General features: G+C 45.8%; 1 protein-coding gene across 1 annotated transcript; it reads left to right on the top strand.

Annotated features, from left to right (window-relative positions):
* The first annotated feature begins 7,844 nt into the window (after positions 1–7,844).
* Positions 7,845–8,087, top strand: LOC149332404 (uncharacterized). Its single transcript, XM_089557510.1, has 2 exons — positions 7,845–7,916; positions 7,995–8,087. Exons 1-2 carry the CDS (start codon positions 7,845–7,847, stop codon positions 8,085–8,087), a joined length of 165 nt encoding a protein of 54 aa, XP_089413636.1.
* Positions 8,088–24,251: the final 16,164 nt, after the last annotated feature.

Here is a 24,251-nt window from a genome sequence, read left to right on the forward strand (position 1 = left end):
TCAGTTTTTAATTGTTTTTTTCTAGTTTCAAACTACATCTCTGTGTAGCAATCCGTTCAATTGTAAATATTATAAATTCTTTCTATAGTGTGCTCGTATGCGACCTGCCACCGTTGTATGTATGTGTTTATCTTATTTATTATTTTGTAATAGCTCTTAGATGAGCCACAGGCATTTTCAAGCTATTTTCTTTAGCTTTTGGCCTGTGGCTCATTCTAAGGAATGTGCACATTTGTGAAATAAAGTTTGGATTCAATTCAATTCAATTCAGATCACCACAACACAAACCCAATGTTTCGCAGGAAGCTTCACTAAAACGTACTAAACCTCTATTCCTGCCCCTTCTAAACAGGAGGGAATAAAAAGAGAGTAAAGCTGTCCTCTAGCACACACGCTTTAAAAGAGTAAGTGCGCCAGAGGACTGCTTACTCCGTTTTTCACTCCCATGTAGGTGTATTCGTGGTCAGAGTGTACGTATCCGGTATATATGCTAGAAACGACTAATATCCGCGGCGAATTCCTGTTTGTGAGAATAGGATGGTACATCCTATTCTCACAAACAGGTATTTCGCCAAGTACTAGCACTCAGAATATACAACGAAATCAAACGTGATCAACCAGGCTTTTTCGCAACATATGAACGCGCTCACTGTGGCTACGAGTTGAGAAATGTATTGTTTACCTCAAACCTGACCAGAACATCTTATGGGAAGCAGTCGGTTAACTTTCAAATCCCTGCACTTTTAAACATGTTTCAGGAAATTGTTCAAATAGTCTGTAACTCCAACTCAGTAAATAGTTTTAAGAGACAAGTTAAAACTTTTTTACCAGATAAAACATAACTACGCTGTTTTGATGTATGCTGTTTTAATTTGTTTGATTTGTTTTTTCTTAATTGTTTTTTTATGTATGGTATTCTATTGTATCTTGAGTTGTGCCTTTGCACAACTCAACTTTGCACAACTGCCTGCTCAGTGATTGATGTTTCTAATAATGGCGTCTTGTACAGCATCTTTCTGATTGTTTTGTAACTGCACAGTTTTGCTGCCTCCTTATTCTTTCTTGTTCTTGGCGCGACCGGCCACTTGTATATATCCTGATGCAATATTCCGGAGACGAGGCCTCGTCAGGCGTGCATTAAACGCATTTTGCCTCGTCTACCTTGGCAGTGCTTTATGCCAATGTGTGTTATTCGGTCTTGTATTGTAACCAGTTCTGTCAAAATAAAATGATCAAAATGATCAATGATCACATAGTAGGATGTTAAGAGTTGTGACAGTTTAGAAGAGCTTTTTGTCGGTTTGTTTGTTCCCTGTACACAGTGTGTGGTCCCTCTTCATGCCGGAATCCTTGCCCCAAGATAAGTTCTCGTTCGAGCTTGCAATTCCCGTTTTTTTTTTATCATTATTATTTTCACAGCAGAGGTGCAATGCCTTCTACATGGATAAAGGACAAGGACAAATGAAAATCGCGAGAGTGCACTTAAAAGTACAGCAAAGGGATTGTTTGAATGCAATAAGCGATAAAAACTGAATAAGTTAAACATAAATCTTGTAATACACCAATGTTTATATACAGGAATATAAATGTAAGGATATTGTCGCGTGAACAGTACAGGACAGCTTTAGATCCACTGACCGTAAGATCTGAACAAAAGGGTGTCATACATGTGCGAAGCAGGAAAACAAAGAACAGATGCATATAATACATTGCAAAATAGGGTGTTAAGCAAGTACACAGCCAAAGAAATGGCGAAGTAGCATAAGGGCAATGAGACGAAAGGGCAAATGCTCAGATTTCATAATGGAGGCCTGTTTTGGATAGAACACTGCTGATGCAAGTTTTATCGGAATTTGGGGTGGGGGTGGGGGGCTGCGGTAAAGTTGATGTCTTCTATTTTGTTCAATTTACGTGATTTCTTTGTTTGTTTCTCATAATTTGTTGTTGTTTTCGGCATGCGCCTTATTTTTTCCTGTCTGATACCTCGGCAAATGATACCCAACAATTCTGGAGAAAATCGTTTTTGAACGGGAAACCGTTTGTGAAAGCAATTTTTTTACATAATGTAAAATTTTATTATAACAGTCAATATGTCCTAACCTCACCCGACGGCAGTCTTGTATTTTTTTTTTTTTTTTGCTATTAACGTTTTTTCTATCGTCAAAAGCGTTCCCCATTGGTTTTCTATGGCAGTCTTAACTCTTCGATGCGATCGATGGAAACACTTTAAAAGAAAGATTTTGCTACATGCCGGATGAATATGGACCACTACCTTCAATATCTCCGTAACAGTATCTTTCAATCTTCCAATTCTCAAATTATTTGCCCGAGAATATTGGCCATGGTACAAATTCGAATTTACAGCGCAATGAAAGCACAAGAACTTGACTACACACAGTTCAATCTAATAGCACTTTAATTTCTTCAATCTCGAAACGATGGAGATCACAAAATTTTCCAGAATATCACTTAATTTTATGGTGAACTGTACCGTTAATGCCTACATATATGCTATTGTATAATGCACAATTATATAAAAAATACGAGATTATTGTTGTGCATAATATGCGCAATAATTACTACATATATAGTTGCTATATTTACTTTACATACATATGAAATATGTCATGCACATTTCCAGTATGTTTGGAGCTGTCGAAATAAAAGAACCAGGTAATAATCAACGCGGCGTGTCGACAATTTTTTGTCCCGTATTTTTTCCTTTCAAACCTGCTTTCAATTCCCGAGTTTCTATAAAAAGTCTCAATGAGTCAGTGATACTGTAGTTCTAAGCAATACTTCTGTGCTATAGCGGGTTTAGAATAGCGAATTTTTGATACGACGACATAGAACAGGCGTTGTTTTGCCGATTTTACGCCGTATCTACACGTACTGCTCGAGGAAACACCGGATCCATGCGCGACCACGAGAGCGCGTCAACCGGGGGACCCGTGCGGACAGCTGCGCCGGTTTGCTCGCCAACGTCACAGCATCAGCACAGCTGTTCCTCGGGCGTCAGTCGTCAAAGGTCACGGGGTATGCGGCTGCAAGGGCACGGGAACATCCGAGAGCCTGTAATGTCACTCGTCTAAAAGATAATGTATATATATATATATATATATATATATAAGCCTAGAATCTCATTTGGAGGGGCCTCGGCAGACGTGTGTACAGACCATATGGCTTGCCAACAACAGATGACTGACTAGCCCACAGTAACGCAACAGTTACTGTAAAGACAGTGGTCAGTGAAGTTTAACTTAACTAGTCCCACTTCGTGTATTTTGTTTTCGTCATCGGGTATACTGAATGCAAAAACACATTTACTTGCTTCAAAGGTCAAAGGAAACCGTGATCTGTACGTGCGAGGTTGATACCGCACCTTGTACTGACTTTGTTGACTTGCGCACAGTAAAGCTACTGTTAGAGTTAAGGCAGTAGTCTGCGACGTTTAACTTAACGAGTTCCACTTCGTGTATTTTGTTTTCGTCATCGGGTATATTGAATGCAAAAACACATTTACTGGCTTCAAAGGTCACAGGGAACGGAAAGGTGATCTGTGCGTGTGAGGCTGATACGACACCTTGTACTGACTTTGCTGACTTGCGCACAGTAAAGCAACAGTTAGATTTAAGGTAGTGGTCTGCGACGTTTAACTTAACGAGTCCCACTTCGTGTATTTTGTTTTCGTCATCGGATATATTGAATGCAAAAACACATTTACTGGCTTCAAAGGTCAAAGGAAACGAAAAGGTGATCTGTACGTATGAGGCTGATACGGCACCTTGTACTGACTTTGCTGACTTGCGCACAGTAAAGCAACATTTACAGTTAAGGCAGTGGTCTGCGACGTTTAACTTAACGAGTCCCACTTCGTGTATTTTGTTTTTGTCATCGGATATATTGAATGCAAAAACACATTTACTGGCTTCAAAGGTCAAAGGAAACGGAAAGGTGATCTGTACGTATGAGGCTGATACGGCACCTTGTACTGACTTTGCTGACTTGCGCACAGTAAAGCAACATTTACAGTTAAGGCAGTGGTCTGCGACGTTTAACTTAACGAGTCCCACTTCGTGTATTTTGTTTTCGTCATCGGATATATTGAATGCAAAAACACATTTACTGGCTTCAAAGGTCAAAGGAAACGGAAAGGTGATCTGTACGTATGAGGCTGATACGGCACCTTGTACTGACTTTGCTGACTTGCGCACAGTAAAGCAACCGTTAGTGAGAATACAGTGGTCAGTGAAGTTTAACTTAACGAGTCCTACTTCATGTATTTTGTTTTCGTCATCGGGTATATTGAGTGCAAAATCATATTTACTGACTTAAAGGTCAAGGGAAACGGAAAATATATGTGTGCGTGTGAGGCTAGGACTTGCAGATTTTAACCAAAGCGAAGATTTTTCAAGGCCAATTATACGAACACCAGTAAGTGCATCCGGCGGAAAATATGATTATGGCTTATGAAGCATGTGCGCTCTCTCTAAAATGGGAGTAAGCTGGTCTCTAGCGTACACAATTTTTAAAAAGGTGTGCGTGGTTAAAAGACGAAGCAGTAGTTTCACAGTCAAATGCGCCAAAAGCACTTTGCTTTGCTTGCAAACAAAACCCGAGTCAAGCTCAATCAACGGTATAGATCAGGCATTGCGCGACGCCCAGACAAGTCTGTGTGTGTGTTTTCTTTACGATATTTGCAAAGAGACAACGCATGGTGGTTAACAATCGGTCTAGCTGGCGAGGCGTCGCAAAATTAAATGATGCCGAAAGGGCAGCACAAATATGTATTTCACAGAAAATTAAAACGAAACAAAATGGCCGCTATGCATTACTTATGCTTCTCTGTGCCACGTATAGTATATATAGATGTGACAGCGATCTAAAATTTTTTTGAGAGAACACATCTTCGAATCGCAGTCATTTCTCGCCTTTAAATGAGGCATTTCTAGCTGTAAAGAAAAAGTATGGATGAGCTCAGAAAAAAAGTCATTGTAATTCAATACAGAATGGTTAGAGCGTTTTGACGCCACGACTTCTCTTTTTTTGTTGGCTTCACTTCCGACTGCTTTTTTTTTTCTGACACAGCTCCACAAAGCATTGAACAGCAAAAAAAAAATCAAGAAACAGTAAAAAAAAAGAAACCATATTAATTTGAAATTGAAGTTTGTAGTTGAAGTTGATTTTCTTTGTTACGAAGGAGGAACCCGGTCTAAAACCTGTGTCATCAGCTTGACAAAATTTCTCGACTCCTTTACGTATTATACACAAAAGGAAGAAAGCATTACACATTATTACATATGCAAACTAAGAGTTCGTCTCTCTTACATGCAGAGTAACACATAAGCTAAGAACAGTGAAAGAGTAACTCCCCAATATGTAGTCACATGTAGGATTTGAACAGTCACATATGCATATCATGAAGACAACGACTGTTGTACTTACATCCAAGGCATGTCTTGAGGAGTGTGCGGCACAGTCAGCAAAACGGAGTTTATATTTGATCCAATTCTCTCTGTGACGTGGAATTCCGCAGATTATCAAAGCAGAAATAAGCATCTAATTCAATCTTTTTGTCTCTCTTTTATTCCATCCTCCCCTCCCAAAAGAGATACATTTAGCATATTTGCTCAGTGACTTAATTCTCCAGTTGCACTTAGTATAGTTTCAAAGCCGTGCGCTGGGGATTGCACAACCGAAATATAATTTAAAAGCTAACCGAACCCGCAATTTATCGAATAAATTCTATTGTGGACGACGAAAGGAAAAAGAAACAGCAACGCTAATTACGAAACCGCATAATTGATGTACCATTGATATCGACCTTGTTTAGTCCGGATTAATTTGGAAGTGTTCCTGCTAAAATTTGCGCTGATATTACGGCGCCAGGTACTATTATTTTAGCCGTACCCGTATATAAACGGTTACTGTGTCAGTTTCAGCAAAGGGCACTCAAGTAACATACCCTCAATATTCGTGGCGCAATCAAACCCCATGCGCCTATGTAACGTACGTAGCATGCCAATGTATATATGTGTCTTCTTGTTCATGTGATGTTTTCAGGCCTTAATGATGATGAACTCCGGAGGGTTTTGTAGATTTTTTGGTTGATGAGCGAGTTATATTAGTTCAGCCTCTCCCTTATAACTCCGATAAATGGTTTCTCATCGTTATATGAAAAATAAACAGCAGCAAGCCGGAAACCACCACTGAAACTGCAACGCATGACGTCACGAATGGCTAATGAATCAAGTCACAGACAGGGACAAGAAGACCCCAGCGCGCGCTGAATGCTTATGAACTGGCGACTGTAAGTGACAACGCTATTCAATATTTGTCTGAAAAAACAAGGTCGAAGTTTTGTCGTTCAAGTAATGCAAAAGTAGATATTAACACACAGGTAGTTCACGTTGTCACAAATGCAAGATTGTCCATAAAAGTCGGAGGCTATGAAACAAAAAAAGTTTACTTTCATTCGCGCTGAAATTAAACCCGGCTCTGAAATCGGGCCCGCCGCGGTGGCTCAGTGGTTACGGCGCTCGGCTGCTGGCCCGAAAGACGCGGGTTGGATCCCGGCCGCGGCGGCCGAATTTCGATGGAGGGGAAATTCTAGAGGCCCGTGCACTGTGCGATTTCAGTGCACGTTAAAGAACCCCAAGTCGTCGAAATTTCCGGAGCCCTTCACTACGGCGCCTCTCATAGCCTGAGTTGCTTTGGAACGTTAAAAAAAAAAAAGAAATCGGGCACAAAAGATGACAATTTGAAGGATAACTATGCATGCGATAAATGTTTCAGTAAAAAAGGACGGACGTCAAAAAAAAAAAACCCACAATTGACCTTTAACAGGATAATGTATAAAAGAGAAATGAAACCATTTAGTGCCGTCGCTGTCACCCGACTACTAAAAGAAAAAATTGGCGAAAATATTTTTCGCGAAACTGGAAGAAATGCGCCGAAGCGATGGTAATTGAGTCGGAGTCATTATGAATTCATCGCTCACATTTTGTATTCCTGTCTACACTCAGCGCTTATGCACAATGGGTGCGTCTACAATTTATCACAGTGTAGAACGGAGACGTGTCACACCTTTCCGCCAGTTCCCTGTGAGATTGCTTTCGCTAAGCCTAACCGAGACAAGGGGTAGCAAAAGACGGGCTCTAAATGCTGGCGGGTGATTGGGCAAATCATGCACTTGGCGGACTGGCATGTGATCACTTTCAAACCTACAGTGCAGTCGTGGTTATGATGAAGAAACAGGAGCACTGTCTCTCAATCACAGTGAACGCATGGGCAGATATAAAACAGTAATTCAGTTTAGTTGTATTCCTTTTACTGCGTTACCAGTACGACCATCTTTCTGAGAACAAGCCGGGGCCGGTATATGTGTGTCTGAAGCCTTCGCTCTCAGGAGGAAGCACGCACTGGCAAAAATGCATTTCCTACCTTCGAATCTCCTTCCCCGGAGCCCACGATGCAGCGGAGCGAAAAAGTGACGGCGAAATTGAATTCAAAGACGCAATGGAAAGGCGATCAACGTAAAAGCAAAATGTGTAACCATGTACTGATCATGCAGTTTTGTCGGATCACATCGCGCGACCACCCGTCCATTTTAGAGCGTTAGCTCTATTATCTTGTTCTTCAATTTCGCGTCATCGCTGGCGTCGTAGTCGGTGTCCGTAGCGCCCCCCTACCGCTTACCACCGGCCACCTGCCTCTCGTTGGCAGGTGGCTCGCCAAACCCTTCTCTTTCCGTGGTAAACCTCTTCCTCCTTCCAACCCGCTGTTGGGAAATCCTCTACTCTCGCCACACCCTCCTCCCACCGGTTACGATTTCCTCTCTCTCCATGACAACGCACTCGCCGGTTTCGCCGACAACTACTGCTACTAATATTACTACTACTACTACTACTACTACTACTACTACTACTACTACTACTACTACTACTACTACCCCCACCACCACCACCACCACCACCACTACTACTACAACTACTACTACTACCCCCACCACCACCACCACCACTACTACTACTACTACTACTACTACTACTACTACGACGCGAAATCCAGGAAATGGCGCTCAATAAATGCAGCTGTAAAACTGAACATGTTTGTGAAAAATCAGCCATGAGACGAGAGCTAATGATCGAAAACACTCGCGACCATCCTGTGGTATTTTCTTGTATTTTTACTTTTCTTCTCCAAGCACTGTGGCTTCGGGGCACGGCTGGGCACAGCAAAAGTCACCGGATCTAGAGCAAAACTGTAGAGGCATCTGTAGGACAACAGAAATGGCGCTTAAACAGTGCTAGGCCTAAGAACGCGGCTGAGTGTAGGCGCAGGGGCAAGTTTTTTTGTTTTTTTTTCGCCATTCATTACGACTGAAGTTTAAAAACAATGCCACAGAAGAAACGCTCTCTTGGCACACTGAAGCAGTCTTTGTCCCTACCTTCATGGTAATGCACGGAACTAAGCGGAGCAGCAGAACGCGCCGAACCGCGTCGATGACGTAACCCCGTGTCCCTAAGCAGACGGCGCGTCGCCTCTTGCAACAATGCCAGCAGGCTTTCACTTTCCCTCTTCTTTCGCTCTCCCATAACTAAGCAGGTCCTTTTCTTGTCTGCGGAGACCTGGGACCTGTCACTTGTGCTTTAAATATAGCAGAAGAGCCGGCAGCGTGTCCGCCCGCAAAGTGGGCTCTAGGGACTTGAAAAGAAATGTGTTTCCGAAGACAACTCTTTTCTTCCTGAATCCGGGGGCGCTCGGAAGCAGTGCTGCCTTAGTGCTGCCTAGGCTGCCTTGATGTTCGCGTGCCTAGTGTTGCCACTGCATGGAAGGCTTTGGTTCTGCTGTGGTCTTATCCTAGTGCTTATCATTGCAGTTTCATCAAAAGAACACGATAGCAATAAGGTGGTCGTCTTCGGAAGGCTTTTGGACTGATATGGGGGCTGCAGCTACGGAGCTGCCATCTGCATTGCTTGCACTCATTCATAGCCGTCTGCACAGCCTCTGAAACGTAAACCTTAACGCGTACTATTATGAACGTTTCAGTTACCATTGTGTTATTGCTGTGGATGTTGCCGTCTCGTCGCTGTTATCGCAGTCGCAACGTCATTATTTGAGTAAAAAATGATAACGGACGTATTAAGCTGTCAACAGATGATATTATCTCAGATGCCGAACTTCTTTATGGTTCCTTTATAAGTTCACGCTTTATTCCGATGACTGAATGGGAGAAGAGGCTGTAAAGAATGAAAAGACGAAGCTATCGAGTCACTGGGTAGCCAATTGAATCAAGCCTTACAGGACTGTGGATACCAAATTTCAGCTGCGTGTTTTCTTCTTTCAAAACATGCGCTGGGTATTAGATTACACGCATCGCAGCGTAGTGTTCCTCTGCGCCCACTGAATAATTTATGATTCGATTTCTTCTTTATGTCGTTTCGGTTTCGGTTTCATCAACCAAACAATGGCTATGACGTGGGGTTGGCGTCTTCGTCACGTGAGGTACAAAGAAAACCAGAACGTAATCGCTGATATGTAGCTTCAATTCATTATAATACTTGCAGTAAGCCTCCTTCGAGAGCTGGAATGACAACAAACGAGGTATCAGCAGTTATGCTGCCGTTTTTTTTTTCATGCATCACGTTACTGAAACACGAACTACACATCCCAGTCATTGTTCGGTTGACGAAATCAAAACCGAAACTACGTCAAGAAGAAATTGAATTGTAATTTATTTGGCGGTCACCGGCGAATACTCACGTATAATCATTTTTGTTTATTTCAGTACCCTAAAGGCCCATGCGCGCATTATAAGGGGGGAGGGGGGGAATTCATGAAGAAAAACTTAACAAATATACAGCACAAAATATAAAGCGCTGAAAACAAACGGACAAGAGGCCAGGTACCAATTATTAAGAGAAATGGAAAAAAGTGACTAGGAAAAGGTGCTTAAAAAATACACATGTCTAACGCGTCATTTGAAACAAAGCAAGCAAGCAAAAATTTGGGGTCTATATATTCATTAAGGCCAGGTTCGCGCGCGCATAAATAAATATGCACACACATGTTCGCTTCTTCGCACCCTTGCGTGTGGCGCAACACCGATACTGCGTAGTCCCACCTGCAGTGGAACAACTGGCGCAGCCGACAGGATCAGGCTTAGTGTACGCGCAAAAAGGCACAAAGAACGAGCGCCGGCTTGCCTTGTGTAAAGTCGGTTACTCTGTTAACCGGACGACTGCGATTTCGTTCTTCACCATCTGGTTTATGCATCATAATGGCACTATCGCGATAATAAATCAAACCATTTTTTCTTGAACGCAGCACCTGTTCGCGACTGTTGCTATATAGCTCCAACGCGGCCTGCAACCGCCTTCTTACAATTTTGACATGACCGTCGTAAATAATAAACCACTTTTTCAATGCACTGCTTAGTTTTTCTCCTTTAGGATGTCATCATGAGTTAGCTTGTCCCCTAGCGGACGAAGCATGAAATATGTCTTCCCTGGGCATGGAAGCGGTTCCTGTCGTCCCAGGCGCAATCGCAGTACCGTTGTTTCGCAAAGCTTTATTCTCTTTGTCCGCATATCCAATGCTTGCGTAAGTCCAGGGTATATCTTCCAATGTATTTCCGCGTCGCGCTGTAGACGGCAGGGCGGTGAAGTAAAAGGCGTGTCATCTGCGTATATAATATGTGCTAGGTATTCTAGAGGCTATGGGAACGCACGCCGTTAGGTATCTGGAAAACAGCATCACATAAATATATTGGGTCACCTCAAACACTAGGAAATAAAAAATGCCAGCACCGTTCAGTGTTCGGTGAAGTCTCAAAAGTATACAACAGGAACCCTTTTTAGTTATTCATTCGTGTTACTTATAAAGACCCTCAAATGGAGGGTATTGGCCGCCGCGGTGGCTCAGTGGTTATGGTGCTCGGCTGCTGACCCAAAGGACGCGGGTTCGATCCCGGCCGCGGCGGCTGGAATTTCTTTGGAGGAGAAATTCTAGAGGCCCGTGTACTGTGCGATGTCAGTGCACGTTAAAGAACCCCACGTGGTCGCAATTTCCGGAGCCCTCCACTACGGCGTCTCTCATAGCCTTAGTCGCTTTGGGACATTAAACCCTATAAACCAAACCAAACCAAACCAAATGGAGGGTATTATTTGGGGAGAGGGGGTGACGATATATAATTACTAATAAAATATCGTATACGTTAATATTTAATAAACGATATATAGAAACCGGGAAAAGGAAAACAGAGTTTTTAGTAGAGCAAGAAGAACAATCCTGATGCACGAAATAATTGAAAAGAGCTCGAACCAACACTATTTAACGTTTCTGTCGAAGCGATCCAGTTCATGAAATTTCATGAGTTGATGAGCGAGTTGACCTCCTTTGCTTGATCGTACAGAAATAAAAGCTTTCCCGCGGAGACACATCCCGCAAACTTTTGGCCTTGACTGCATACATATGCAAGGAACATGACAGGAAAGGCTCAGTTTCTACTAAAAAAAAACAAATTTGTGTCTTTCTTTATCAAAAATGAAGTATTTTAAAACTAAAGCTACTGCCAAAAAATAAATCTCCCCCTTCCCGCCCTCCCTGAGGCGATCTAGTGGCAGCAGGTAGCGACGGCTTAACTCCCCCCCCCCCCCCCCCCCCTTCATATATTCATTTCAAACCTGGCATTTTCGTCACGACGACATACCATAATGCTGAAACCGACGGCTACTCCATCACCTCGTAGGAATCCTTCTCAGCCCTTAATTAATTGTATGCTCCTAACCTCTGTTTGCCGCCGCGGTGGCTCAGTGGTTATGGTGCTCGGCTGCTGACCCGAAAGAAGCGGGTTCGATCCCGGCCGCGGCGGTTGAATTTATTTGGAGGAGAAATTCCAGAGGCCCGTGTACTGTGCGATGTCAGTGCACGTTAAAGAACTCCAGGTGGTCGAAATTTCCGGAGCCCTCCACTACGGCGTCCCTCATAGCCTTAGCCTCTTTGGGACGTTAAACCCCATACACCAACCAACTAACCTCTGTTTCTTTTCCCACACCTTGCACCTCCACGGATGGCTCATTTCAGTGGAGGCGAAAAGCATAGGCACCCGTGTGCTGTGAGATTTCAGCGCACGTTAAAGGTCCCCGGGTAGTCGAAATTATTCCGGAGCCCTTCACTACGGCACCTCTTTCTTCCTATCTTCTTTCCCTCCCACCTTCATCCCTTCCCTCACGGTGTGGTTGAGGTGTCCAGCGAGCTGTGAGACAGTTACTGCACCATTTCCTTTGCTCAAAAACCACTAAATTTTTTTAAACCCCGCCATTCTGTCTGCCCTTTCTGGGCTTTTATTTCTTTATTTTCATTTATTAGCAAAATACCGCAGGCCCCCAGACAGGCCCTGACAGGAGGGGCAAGAGGAACAAAAGTACCGTATTTTCCGGTGTATAAGACGCGCCCTTGTATAAGACGCACCCGCCGTATATGCAGCCCGCCATTGAAAAAGTTCGTATATAAGACGCACCCGTGCATAAGACGCACCCAAGCTTACCCAATTAGGCTAGTGAGGCTTAATTAAACATGCTTGCGCGACCATCTAGAAAGGCACCGTACCTGTGAGAAATTCTTAAGCAACGCTAAGTGATCGAAACAGGCAACACTCACGCCATACCCGCCCACGTTTCTGCAAGAAAGAAAGCAAAAACGAAAGAGCTACCCCTATGTCCATAACAACATTTTATTTCTACTTAAAACCTTCGAAGTCTTCATCTTCAGATGCGCTATCAAAAAGTTCGCTAATTTCGGGAGGCAACGCGGCTGAAACACGCACTACGTACACGGAGCAAACAAAGTTGCAAATGGTGACTAAAAAAGAACGCCGGTTTGTCTTGGCTTGTCTTGACAATGGCGAGAAGCGCGATTGTCGCCATTTTTTGGCATTTCTCATTACTTTTGCTTGGGCCCTCCGAAACGGCCGCGAGTTTGTGATCCCGGAAGCCGTCATCCCCGCCGTTTCATAATAAAGTTCACCTAAAAAAGTTGCGCACGGCGGTCCGCGTATTGAAGTATTAATCGTGTTGCAACCGCGTTATTGGTAGCGCTATTTTTTCGGTGAAGAAAGCTTGAGCATGAACCTGAGTAACCTCTGAACTCGCAAAAAAAAAAACGAAAAATTCGCATATAAGACGCACCCTTGTATAGGACGCACCAGCAAAATTTTTGAAAAAAAGCCGCGTCTTATCCACCGGAAAATACGGTAATACAAACAATACAATATCGAACGTGTCAAGGGCAAAAATAGTGAACTAACCCTGCGAAACAGTAAACTGGAACACATCAGTCATTACAGAAACCAAGAAAACGGGAAATTTTTAATTGCTAAAACCCGGATATACCGCTCAAAGTGGCGGAAGCTTTCAAGAATGAATTCGGTCAATCAAATTTGGTTTATTTGGGTTTAACGTCCCGAAGCAACTCAGGCTATGAGGTACGCCGTAGTGAAGGGCTCCGGAAATTTCGACCACCTGGTGTCCTTTAACGTGCACTGACATCGCACAGTACACGGGCCTCTAGAATTTCGCCTTCATCGAAATTCGGCCGCCGCGGCCGGGATCGAATCCGCGTCTTTCGGGTCAGCAGCCGAGAGCCGTAAGCACTGAGCCACCGGGACGGGTGGTCAATCAAGTGGATGCTATTTGTTAGGTGAGGTGGCAGTCGATTGCATTCTTCGATTGTATGCAAAAAAGAAAATAATATTTAAAGCAATAATTATTCCGAACTTCGAACACGCAGAAGCAAGAACGTAAACTACACCAATGTCAATTTTTGTCAAAAATTTAGCGTCTGTTAGCAACGAAACGGGTTAAAGCTCACTGTACGAGCCCCCCTCGCAAGGGACGTGAATTGCGGGACGCGAAGCAAGGTCTTGCGGGAGAGTCCGCGGCCGGAGACCGGTCCCTCCCGAGCCGCGCCGGCTGCGTTCTGAGCAGCAAAGCTGCCGCCGCCGCCGCCGGAGTCCCCCTTATCAGCTGGACGAACGCGGCCCGCTTATCTTCCGGGGGCCACCAGCCTGGCTGCCGCTGATTAAAACCGCCTGCCGTCGCTGCGTGTGTGCTGTCGGACTGCGAAAGCGCATCACCTACGAGCGAGGCCCCTCTTGTGTACCGGGAACTGGAAGGAATATAAACACTGAGGAACGGTGGAAAAGCGGCGTAAAAAACTGCGAGGACACTTCGGCAACTAAAAGTAACTTGAGAGGCGAAAGCCGAGGACACTATGCCTCGAGGACTACGGGTGGATGTGACGTCACACCGTTCCCGTGGCTACATCGATACTCAAATTGTACATCTTTCGGGGATGTTAAGTGTTAGTTACGCTCAATTACACATTTCCCCATCTAATCTGGCACAAATCCAACGTTTTTCCGACCATTCTGTGGCAATTTTCACTGTGCTGTGACCACTTCCGGTGGATGTGACGTCACACCGTTCCCATGGCTACATCGATGTCCGCGCTATTTCGACGTAATTTAAACATTTTTGCCTATAATTAATTAGCTAATTAATCTACAGTCATCAAACTTTGCTTCTAGGTTCATTTCTTCCTCTTCTATTTGAAGCAACCGTTGGTTTCCATCTATCTTGTTTAGTTACCGAGTTAAACGCGTGAGACACGCGTTGTTAACAGACGACAGTATGAGCCATTGAAGGCTTTCGCCTTAAAACATGACCACGACAGGAAAAACCGGAGACGACACCACGGGCGCTGAACACAGTGTCATTTGATCCAAATTCCCCACACTTCGCTTTTAAATTACTTTCTTCTCCATTCTTGATCGCGTGCAAACCGCACCAGCCTTTGGTTATTAGGGAACACCTAATGATAATAATAATTAGGTTAATTCATATACGTGAAACTAGCAAACGCATGAAAAAAAAAGGAGATTAATCCCTGGATCTGTCAAGGAATGCCAATTCGTTGTCATGCACAGTAACACCTCTGGATTCGGTGTTGTTAAAGCTGCACTAAAGAGGATACAGAACTCCTCTTTTGTACCGCGGGAACTCGATCTACACGTTCCGAGCATTCTTAGGAACTTCAAATTATTGTCCTGTGCGACCGATTTCCCTAATTTAAGTAGGGTTGAACGTACCGGCTCCCACTTTTTTTTTTTTTGAACTCAACACTGAAGGTAGAAGGAGTCGACCAACGCATGGAGTGCCTTTCAGGCAGTCACGTGGTGGCTTCGCTTTTACTTTTATTTTGTTTTCAGGTTTCCGTTAATAAATAGATCTAGTCAGAGACTACACAGCTGCAAATCAGGCCCACGGAAATAAAAATACGAGCGAACTCTTTGCTTTCGCCGTCAGTTACGTATCACTCTGCCGATGGCTGGGCGGCAAGCAGACACGGGACTGGCTGGAAGTCACTCCACGTGTTGCTGACTCCTCGTATACCGTGAGCGGTGAGTTCAAAAAAGAAGCGGGAGCCGGGACATTTAACACGATTTAAATTAGGCAAAATGGGCCGCACAGGACAATAATTCAAAGTTTCTAAGGATGCTTGAAAAGTGTAGACACAGGACAATAATTCAAAGTTTATAAGGATGCTTGAAAAGTGTAGACACAGGACAATAATTCAAAGTTTCTAAGGGTGCTTGAAAAGTGTAGATCGAGTTCCCGCAGCTAAAAGACGAGTTCAGATTCCTCTTTAGTGGCCCTTTAATATAGCTTTGATCGATTATTTCTTTTCTCTTTGTACCATATGTCCCAGGAACTGACCGTCATTCCAGTTCCTGCCAGAATCTGTGCGAAAAAAATTCATTTTTTTATACTTTCATTCATCTTTATACTTTCAAAATTCGTTTTTAAAGTTAAGAGAAAGTTAAGCCTTACACGTAGTGCCAGTTTAACGTTCGCGCGGTGTTTACGCTAGCCGTCGAGTTCGCGATCTCCGACTACTAGCGCCACAGCGACGGCATGACGTCCCACCGCACTGTGCTCCGCGCGTGATAAAATGGTGATTTGGCGTGCCCAAAATAGGCAGCAGCTCGCAGCCTACTGATCTGGACAAATATGCGATAAAGACAGTATGTACGTACCGATAACTGTCAGCACTCGAGCGTTCCATACGTGCAGTGAAAATCCGGGCCAAGAGTATGCACATACTTAAAGGGAACCCTGAAATGATTTCCATGGGCATATTCTATTGCAACAGGTGCATAGAGGTGTTTTTTTTTTTAGTATTCGTTCAAATTTGAAAGCACTAAGTGCACCCTATAATTTAGAAACCACTTTTAAAAATCGCTGCTCGCAGTAGCCGCAACCGATTAGGGCGACACACCTCACTACGCGTCCCCAACCCCGATGACGTCAGTGGGCAGATGAGGCGAGCTTGAAGGCTGGCTCTTCTTCCTACTGACGTCATCGCGGTAGGGGGCGCGCGGTGAGGGTTGTCGCCCTAATCGGTCGCGAGCTACTGCGAGCAGCGATTTTTTAAAAATTATTTATAAATTATAGGGTCCAAGCAGAGCATTCAAATTTGACTCGTATACTCACAAAGAACACCTCTACAGGTATGTAGCACTAGAGTATGACCATCGTAATCGTTTCAGCGTACCTTTAAACCTGATGTCTTGTACGAACTAAAAGCCTTTCGCGTCGGTAAGTTCGGTGTACAGGGTGCATCTCTGTAAGTTTGGTGGCCTTATTTACAAGAGCTTGACTGCAACGGGTCGAGTCAGGGGATTGAGCTGTGCAAGATCAGGCCGAGTCGACGACTGCCTGTTTACAGGAACTCAATGCGAGCAAATGAGCCATGTGTGACGAAGGGTCTCCAGAGATCCCGATCAACTTTACTGTACCTCACACGCACGGGCTCTGCTCGTACTCCTGCTTGGATGTATAAGACTGGCCTGGCGTGGTCTCCATCATGTTCAACGTGTGGTGTGTGCGGTGACTTAGGACATTACTTAATGTGCTGCACTGTTTACAGCGCGGAAAGGTGCACATAATTCGGTTCTCTCAAGAAGGCAGGACTCCCTCACAACTCCCTTCAGGACATTGTTTTCCCGCACGGGAACCAATTCTGTAGAAAGGAAGCTTCACGTCTTCTTTTAAAGTACTTGACATCCACCCAAGCGCAGCCATACGGCTACAAAGGAAAGCTATACAGCTTTCTCAGAAACTTCGCAGTTAAAGAAAAATTCGTCCTGGTCCGGGGTTCGAACCCTGGACCACCGCTTCACCGGAGCAGTAGCTCTACCAACTGAGCTAACCGGGACGGCAAGCTTATGGTAGGGCGAGAGCGAATTGATCAATAGCTCGAAGTGGGAACAGTGTTGGTCAAATGTTTAGGGGAATCCCCCAAGGTGGAGTAAATTTGTAATAAGGGAGTAATTACTCACTGACATCCACCCAAGCGCAGCCATACGGCTACAACTACACGGCTACAACTACACGGCTACGGCTACGGCTACACTGACATCGCACAGTACACGGGCCTCCAGAATTTCGCCTCCATAGAAATTCGACCACCACGGCAGGAGTCGAACCCGCGTCTTTCGGGTCAGTAGCCGAGCACCATAACCACCGAGCCACCACAGCGGGCAGTACTTACTGGGCACGGACCTAGTCTCCACATGGTGACAGCCTGAGTGACAATTGTTTGTGTTTGTGCGTTCGGTGCCGGATTATGTGATTTAGTTATTGTACGTGTAGCTACGGTGGAGCAGTTGCCAGCAGAAACCGCAAGGCTAACCCCACCTGTAGCTTACAGCATCTCAACTCCTGTGGCGCCCGGCAAGGCGCGTCCGCACGAGTAGTAAACCGGCTCCCGCTTCTGTTCTCGCCTACAGAAAATGCTCTCCCCAAGCGTAAAAGAGGATTAGAGGAATTTGCGGAGGGGACTGCGAGTCAAGCCAACCACTTACGGCGGAGTTGAGGAGTCGAGTCGTCCAGTCGACACCCCGACCTGACAGTTCTCGGTGGTGGGGGCCCGACTCGGCGGCATTTACACGAACCCAGTAACCGGTTTTCTACCCAACTCGACGCCACCCGACCCTGTCGGGATCATGTAAACACCACTCACGTCATTTCAAGAGCTCGGGTACTAACGCATAGCTGATTCATTCGACTCGCTTCGCTGGCGTTTCATTGCGCGGCAAACAATGTAGCAGGTTCAAAGACGGATCGAGCTTGAATGTGGTCTAAAACGATAACAGTGCAAAACAGGAACGTAACTCGAGAAAGCCTACAAACGAAAGCGCTTTGCTTATAGAGGTCTCCAAGTCTTAACAAAAGACTTGCCTCCGAATCCCAAGCAAAAGCAAAAACTATTCGTTCCTTCTTCCCACGCGACGTTGTCGTAATGTCAGGAAACCGATTTGTCGCTTCCCGCATTGTGCGGACGACCCATTGTCCGAGCGGCGGCGGCCACATAGATGCTCTCTTACTCGCCGGATCAAGCTCAAGAGCGATAGTTATATGAACGACCCTTGCGGGGGCAGCACCGGCGAATCGGAAAGAATGCAGTCGCTTTTACACAACTCGGTCATGCGTTTTTCAAGGGTGTTGACAGTCGTGTCCGAGTGTACAATACAATAAGGTAGACGAGTGGTTTCCCTTATCTGTTATACAGGCCCGTAGGGCGCTCGACACAAACGAGAGCGAATAGCTAAAAATAACTGCAGCGCAAACTCGTTCTCTTTCTTTTCACTCGCGGAAACTATATGCAGCGTTGAACTTAACAGTTTTCTTGTTAAGTTTCAAACTCGACCGAAAGCATGAGCTAAAGCTGAAAAGAAAAATTCCCCTCTCTATAATCTATGCATAAATAACATTCCCGGAAATCCGAAACAAACGTTTCTAGTTCCCTTGACTGCTACCATGTGGTGCATGGCTTTCAACATTCAAGAATCGGTGACGTCATCGGTGACGTAAGGAAGGTAACGACTAATTGGCTGCAGGACAGAACGTGATAAGCCGGTAGGCTTAGCGGCCCTGGCTGGGTACCGGCAAGAAAAATGGCGGCTTCTTGTGGCGACGTGGAAATAAAAACAAAAAGTGAGGTTTCAAACCGCGTAACTCTCAGAGGCTCGTTCTGAATTCTTCGTACGTACAGCTATGCAACGATTCTGCTCGAGTATGTGAGCCTTTCACTGCCGTTTTCGGGGGACAAACAAGGACTTTTTATCGTTGCTGCCTCCTCAAGTAATTGGATGAGGCAAGCACAGCGTCCGAAAAGTAGCACAGTTACACAGGTGATGATTTGTATGATCATAAAACAGCTGGGCTGAGCTATATATAAAACTAAGGACCTTCCCTTAAAAAAAAAATAGTCTACAGACTGTCCATAGACTTCTGTCTATGAAGTCTATAGACTCTCTAGAGACAAATCCTAGAAATCAGTCTATAGGCAATACAAAGGCTATAGACAGTAGATCAGATAGCCCCGAAAAAAGTTGGGAGCATTTGTGCGAGGGTTGACAAGCGCTCTGGTTGTGCTGTTCATAATAAGCGGAAGGTGTGCAATGTGAACCGTGTAAACGGGTACATCACGTGCGAAAAAGGTGTAGTGTATCAATTACGCTGTGCCGCCGCGGTGGCTCAGTGGCTATGGTGCTCGGCTGCTGGCCCGAAAGACGCGGGTTCGATCCCGGCCGCGGCGGCTGGATTTCTTTGGAGGAGAAATTCGAGGCCCGTGTACTGTGCGATGTCAGTGCACGTTAAAGAACCCCAGGTGGTCGAAATTTCCGGAGCCCTCCACTACGGCGTCTCTCATAGCCTTAGTCGCTTTGGGACGTTAAACCCCATAAACCAACCAAACCAACCAATCAATTACGCTGTCTTGTGGGCGCATGTATGTCGGTCAGACTGGCCGTTGCATGAATGTTCGCTTACAAGAGCACAACTTGTCGTTGGGAAAACCGCCTTCTTCCAATCTTACCAAGCACTGTATGGAATGCAGGGGCTGTAAGCCTTTACTCGATAAAACAACTGTTTTGTTTAGGCATCCTAATCAATTGACTAGAGAGGTATCATAGCTACAAAAACCAGCCTACATGTGTTAGTGACCTATCTGTTGTCCTGCATGAAGGGGCATTTTCATATCTGGACGCGCCTGCGTAATTGCTTAAGTTTTGATGTTTTTGTTTTTCTTTTGAGCATATATTTTCTGCGTTTGCGAATAAACGCCTAGTTGCGAGTCAGCGCTTGTGGTGTTCTCTTCTTTTTTCCTGTCCTGTGAGCGCTAGAAATTTTCCAACATGCTGTACCGTAAACTTGTTCAAATGTCAGTTTTGCAGTCAATCTATAGGTTTATGACCACACACTTTCAGCAGACTCATGCAGGCCCCTCCCGGATGCCTGCATGTCCCGACGAACCTAACCCCTTTGCAACTAACGACCGCATCGCCCTTGGTGACCACGGTTTCAAGGAATACCGGTTTTCTGTCCAGCATGTTGACGCGTCCAGTTTCAAGTGCCTTTCTTCCTCTCGAATAGGTTATTCTGGTTCAACGTGCCTCCCCAAACACCTGCACCAAGTCCGACTACTGCCCCCCCCCCCCCCCCCCCTTCCGTCTACCACGCTCGCGCAAGCATCCTCTTCGCTGCCTGGCACGGACGTTCGGGGTGTGAGGAGGTTGAGAGGGGGCAAAGAGCTTGTCAACGCGACTGCAGTGAACAACTGAAAAACCAGTTGTGGCCCCGTCCCATCGTGCCTTACGCTTCCCGCGGTGCTTCCGAGGTGAAGGGTGGTCTGCGTTTGACTCCTGTCCCCCGAGGTGTCAATGCCCTTCGCTTCTAAGCAGCCCCAGAGCAGTTCTTGAAGAATCATTGCACGCGTCTTGCAAGTGGAAGCCACACCGGATGCGTTGTCCCAGCCACGGGCAGCCGTCTCCCAAACTTCGGAGAGCCGGCACACATTTCAAAAGGGGCACTACCGCATGACTCTAGGGCTTCGAACCAACGTATTTTTTTTTTTGCTGCGAAAGCAACAATACTCGAGTCGCCGAGCCATTTCGCGCACCTGACGAAAGGCAATGGACCTCTCCCTGGTGTAAACAGTGTGACGTCAAAAAGGTGTGGCCCGATGGTGGTGGTGGTGGTAGTGGTTTATTTAAAAAATAAAAAGTGAAGCAAAAGAGTGTTGCCGGCCGCGGCAATTGCTATCTAATATCTTAAAGGTGCCCTGCGACGTAGATAATGCATGGGGTCTTTATTCTTTGTATGCAGAGTAAGGGACATTGTGAGTCCTGAACGCGCAATGAGATCACCGAAATCATAATATTTGATATTTTAATCTTCGCTAGAAATGCTTGTTTCGAGCCGATGGTGTCGCAACGCGGCGGCCACTTGCGGCAGCGGAAATGAGGTGGCATCCAGATAGAGCGCTGCCTTTCTCATTGGTTGGGCGTCCAGTTTGCATATTGTTCCTTTATACTTGCGAAAAGGATCCAAAATATTATGTCTCTGAGTACTGAAAGCTTTTCGCATGCCACAAAAACTGGAAAGAAGCAGGGAAAGCGATCGAAAACTAACAAGAATACAGCTAGGGGCGACACTTTCCATTCCGCTTCAAACCTTCGTGGCGGCCAGCGCTGTTCAAAAAACGTTGGCTCAGACCAGAAAGCGCGCGCGTCGAGACCGGCCGTGACCATACCAAGACGGCAGTGAAAAAAAAAGCCAGTCGACACACCTTGCCCAAAATTGTAAAGAGAAAGGCCGGACAGGAGACGGGAGTCGAGTTTGGGGGGTAGGGGGGCTACTGCCGACAGCCTTCCAGTCCGACTAAAAAAGAAACTTCGGGGAGCTTCCTTTGTTGTCACCCATGCCCTGACTAAGGCTATAGTGAACACTGTACTACGGCGCCGCGTACACGGGGGAAAGACGCCGTCAAAACGCGCGGCTCTCTACAGCCCCGACAAAGCAACAATTGCATGCACGCTTCCGCTGCGTGTGCGCTAGGCGCGGTTCTGATTGGTAGCGCCCAATCTCGATACTGGGTAAGTGAAATGGGCGAGTGAAATGCGTTTTCGTCTGAGCTTTTCACTTCGAATTTTCAGAGTGGAATAACTTTCGTTTGCATGTTCCGATTTCAATAATTCTTTTTGCTCTGGTCTCTGGAAAGCATGATGAATCTATTTAATGATATTAACTGGTACCGAGGAAATCATCGCAGTGCCCCTTTAAGCACCCGAGCTGCAGCCGGCGGAAACGAAAGGGAAAGGAAGAGGATAGTGAGGAGAAGTATAGAGGGGAGCGACAGCGAGAAAGGACAGAGGCCCGATGGGCAAAATCGTCGACTTTCGACAAGGGCAAGCTTTGGGCCAGTTGGTTTGACATGTTGGAGAGGAGGAATAACCGCGAACTTGACAGGAGTGACACCGCTCGTCCTGTCCTCTTCTCGTTCTTCACAGTCCTGTCAAGTTCGCGGTTATTCCTCCTCTCCAACACGTCGACTTTCGGTTCTGAACCGTTTTTTTTTTTTTTTGGTGTCGAGCGCTCCCCACCACCTTTGTTCCCCGATTCGAAACGGCTCGCAGCCTTCCTTCTCCCGGTGTGAGCCGTCTCGGTACGGCGCATGTTTTGCACATCGGACCAGAAACACGTGCGCTGATCACGTAGGCCGGGAGAGGAGCAGTGACGTCACACCTCACTGCTCCGTCGTGTTTTCAGTAACCACCTGTTTGTTTCTGTAATTTTAAAAATTACGCCAAGTGCAGATTTTGTCGAAGCTCACAATCTGCGAATTCGGAGTGTTGACGGGAGCTCCTCCCACTGCTCCGTACAGCGCAGGAGCAATCTCCTTCTGCTATAATTTCAAATGTCGTACATAAAGAGCTGATTGATTTCTCTTGTCACTTCAGCATATGTGCCCTGATCCTCGCACGTATTCAAGCTGATACTGTAACCTGTTGGTTTGGTGTTAAAATTCGATAATTCCAACATTTCATTTCGTTCTTTGCGCGAGACGGTCTTTATTTTGTTTTGTTTGCGTTAATGATAACAGCCCCACTACAGTGTTGACTATGGAAGTTTCTTGATATTTAGACAGCGCTACATTTTTAGACGAATGCACAGAAAGACACAGCGCTCGTCCTGTCATGTCTTTCTGTGTATTCATCTAAATATATAGCGGTGTTCCCACCGCGGTGGCTCATTCCGGCGCTCGGCTGCTGACCCGAAGGACGCGGGTTCGATCCCGGCCGCGGCGGCCGAATTTCGATGGAGGCGAAATTCTAGAGGCCCGTGTACTGTGCGATGTCAGTGCACGTTAAAGAACCAAAGATGGTCGAAATTTCCGAAGCCTTCACTACGGCGTCCCTCATAGCCTCAGTAGCTTTGGGACGTTAAACCCCAATAAACCAAACCAATTTGTGCTCGTTTAATTCCAATTCGTAGCTGAATACCTCTCCACGCAACTCCTACGAATGCGAACGTATATCGACGACCTCCGGTCGACGTGAGACAGCCGCATCGATGCGCGGCGCTACGCGCATACACGGAGCGGCGAGCTCCTGCTATCTCGTCCTTTCTGCCCCTCCTATCGGTCGGCCGATGATAACGTTGTTTTCGCTCTGCGACCGATGGTTCCGCTGCAATGACCAGCGCCTCTATCGCGTTTTTTTTTTCCTGCTCGCTCCGAAGCGTTCGATGAACGCGGCCTCGACACCCGCGGAGAGTGTGAGCTGAAAAGAAGGCACCGCACAAAGCAGTATGCAAACAAATGTATTCAGGCTTAGCCGAATAATTTACAGTGGCTAGACGGCGGCCGAAAAGTTAAGCTCTTGTTGCCACGTGAAGTCAAGGACGAAAGCCACTATATTATCGAAAGCAAAAAACATCTTGGTATAACACTAAACTATACGGAGTTCTGATTATAGTCATACATTTAGGATCAGTAGCTTCGCCGGCTTTTCAACATATTTTAACGCTTCTATCTGACACGCTGTCGATGTTTATTTGGTGGTTTATGGGCCCTGCAATGGTTTATGGGCCCTGCAATGGTGGTTTATGGGTGGTTTATGGGCCCTGCAATGTAGGGGCCGAGGGGCACGTCAAGCCAAAATTTCTGGCTTTTTTCCCTCGGCCCTCACCATGTGTACATGGGAAAAATAAATTGAAAATTGAAATTGAAATTGAAACGTCCCAAAGCGACTAAGGCTATGAGAGACGCCGTAGTGAAGGGCTCCGGAAATTTCTACCAGCTGGGGTTCTTTAACGTGCACTGACATCGCACAGTACACGGAC

Source organism: Amblyomma mixtum, chromosome 8 (genome assembly GCF_055824585.1).
Source record: "Amblyomma mixtum isolate Tamu chromosome 8, ASM5582458v1, whole genome shotgun sequence".
Classification (NCBI taxonomy): domain Eukaryota; kingdom Metazoa; phylum Arthropoda; class Arachnida; order Ixodida; family Ixodidae; genus Amblyomma; species Amblyomma mixtum.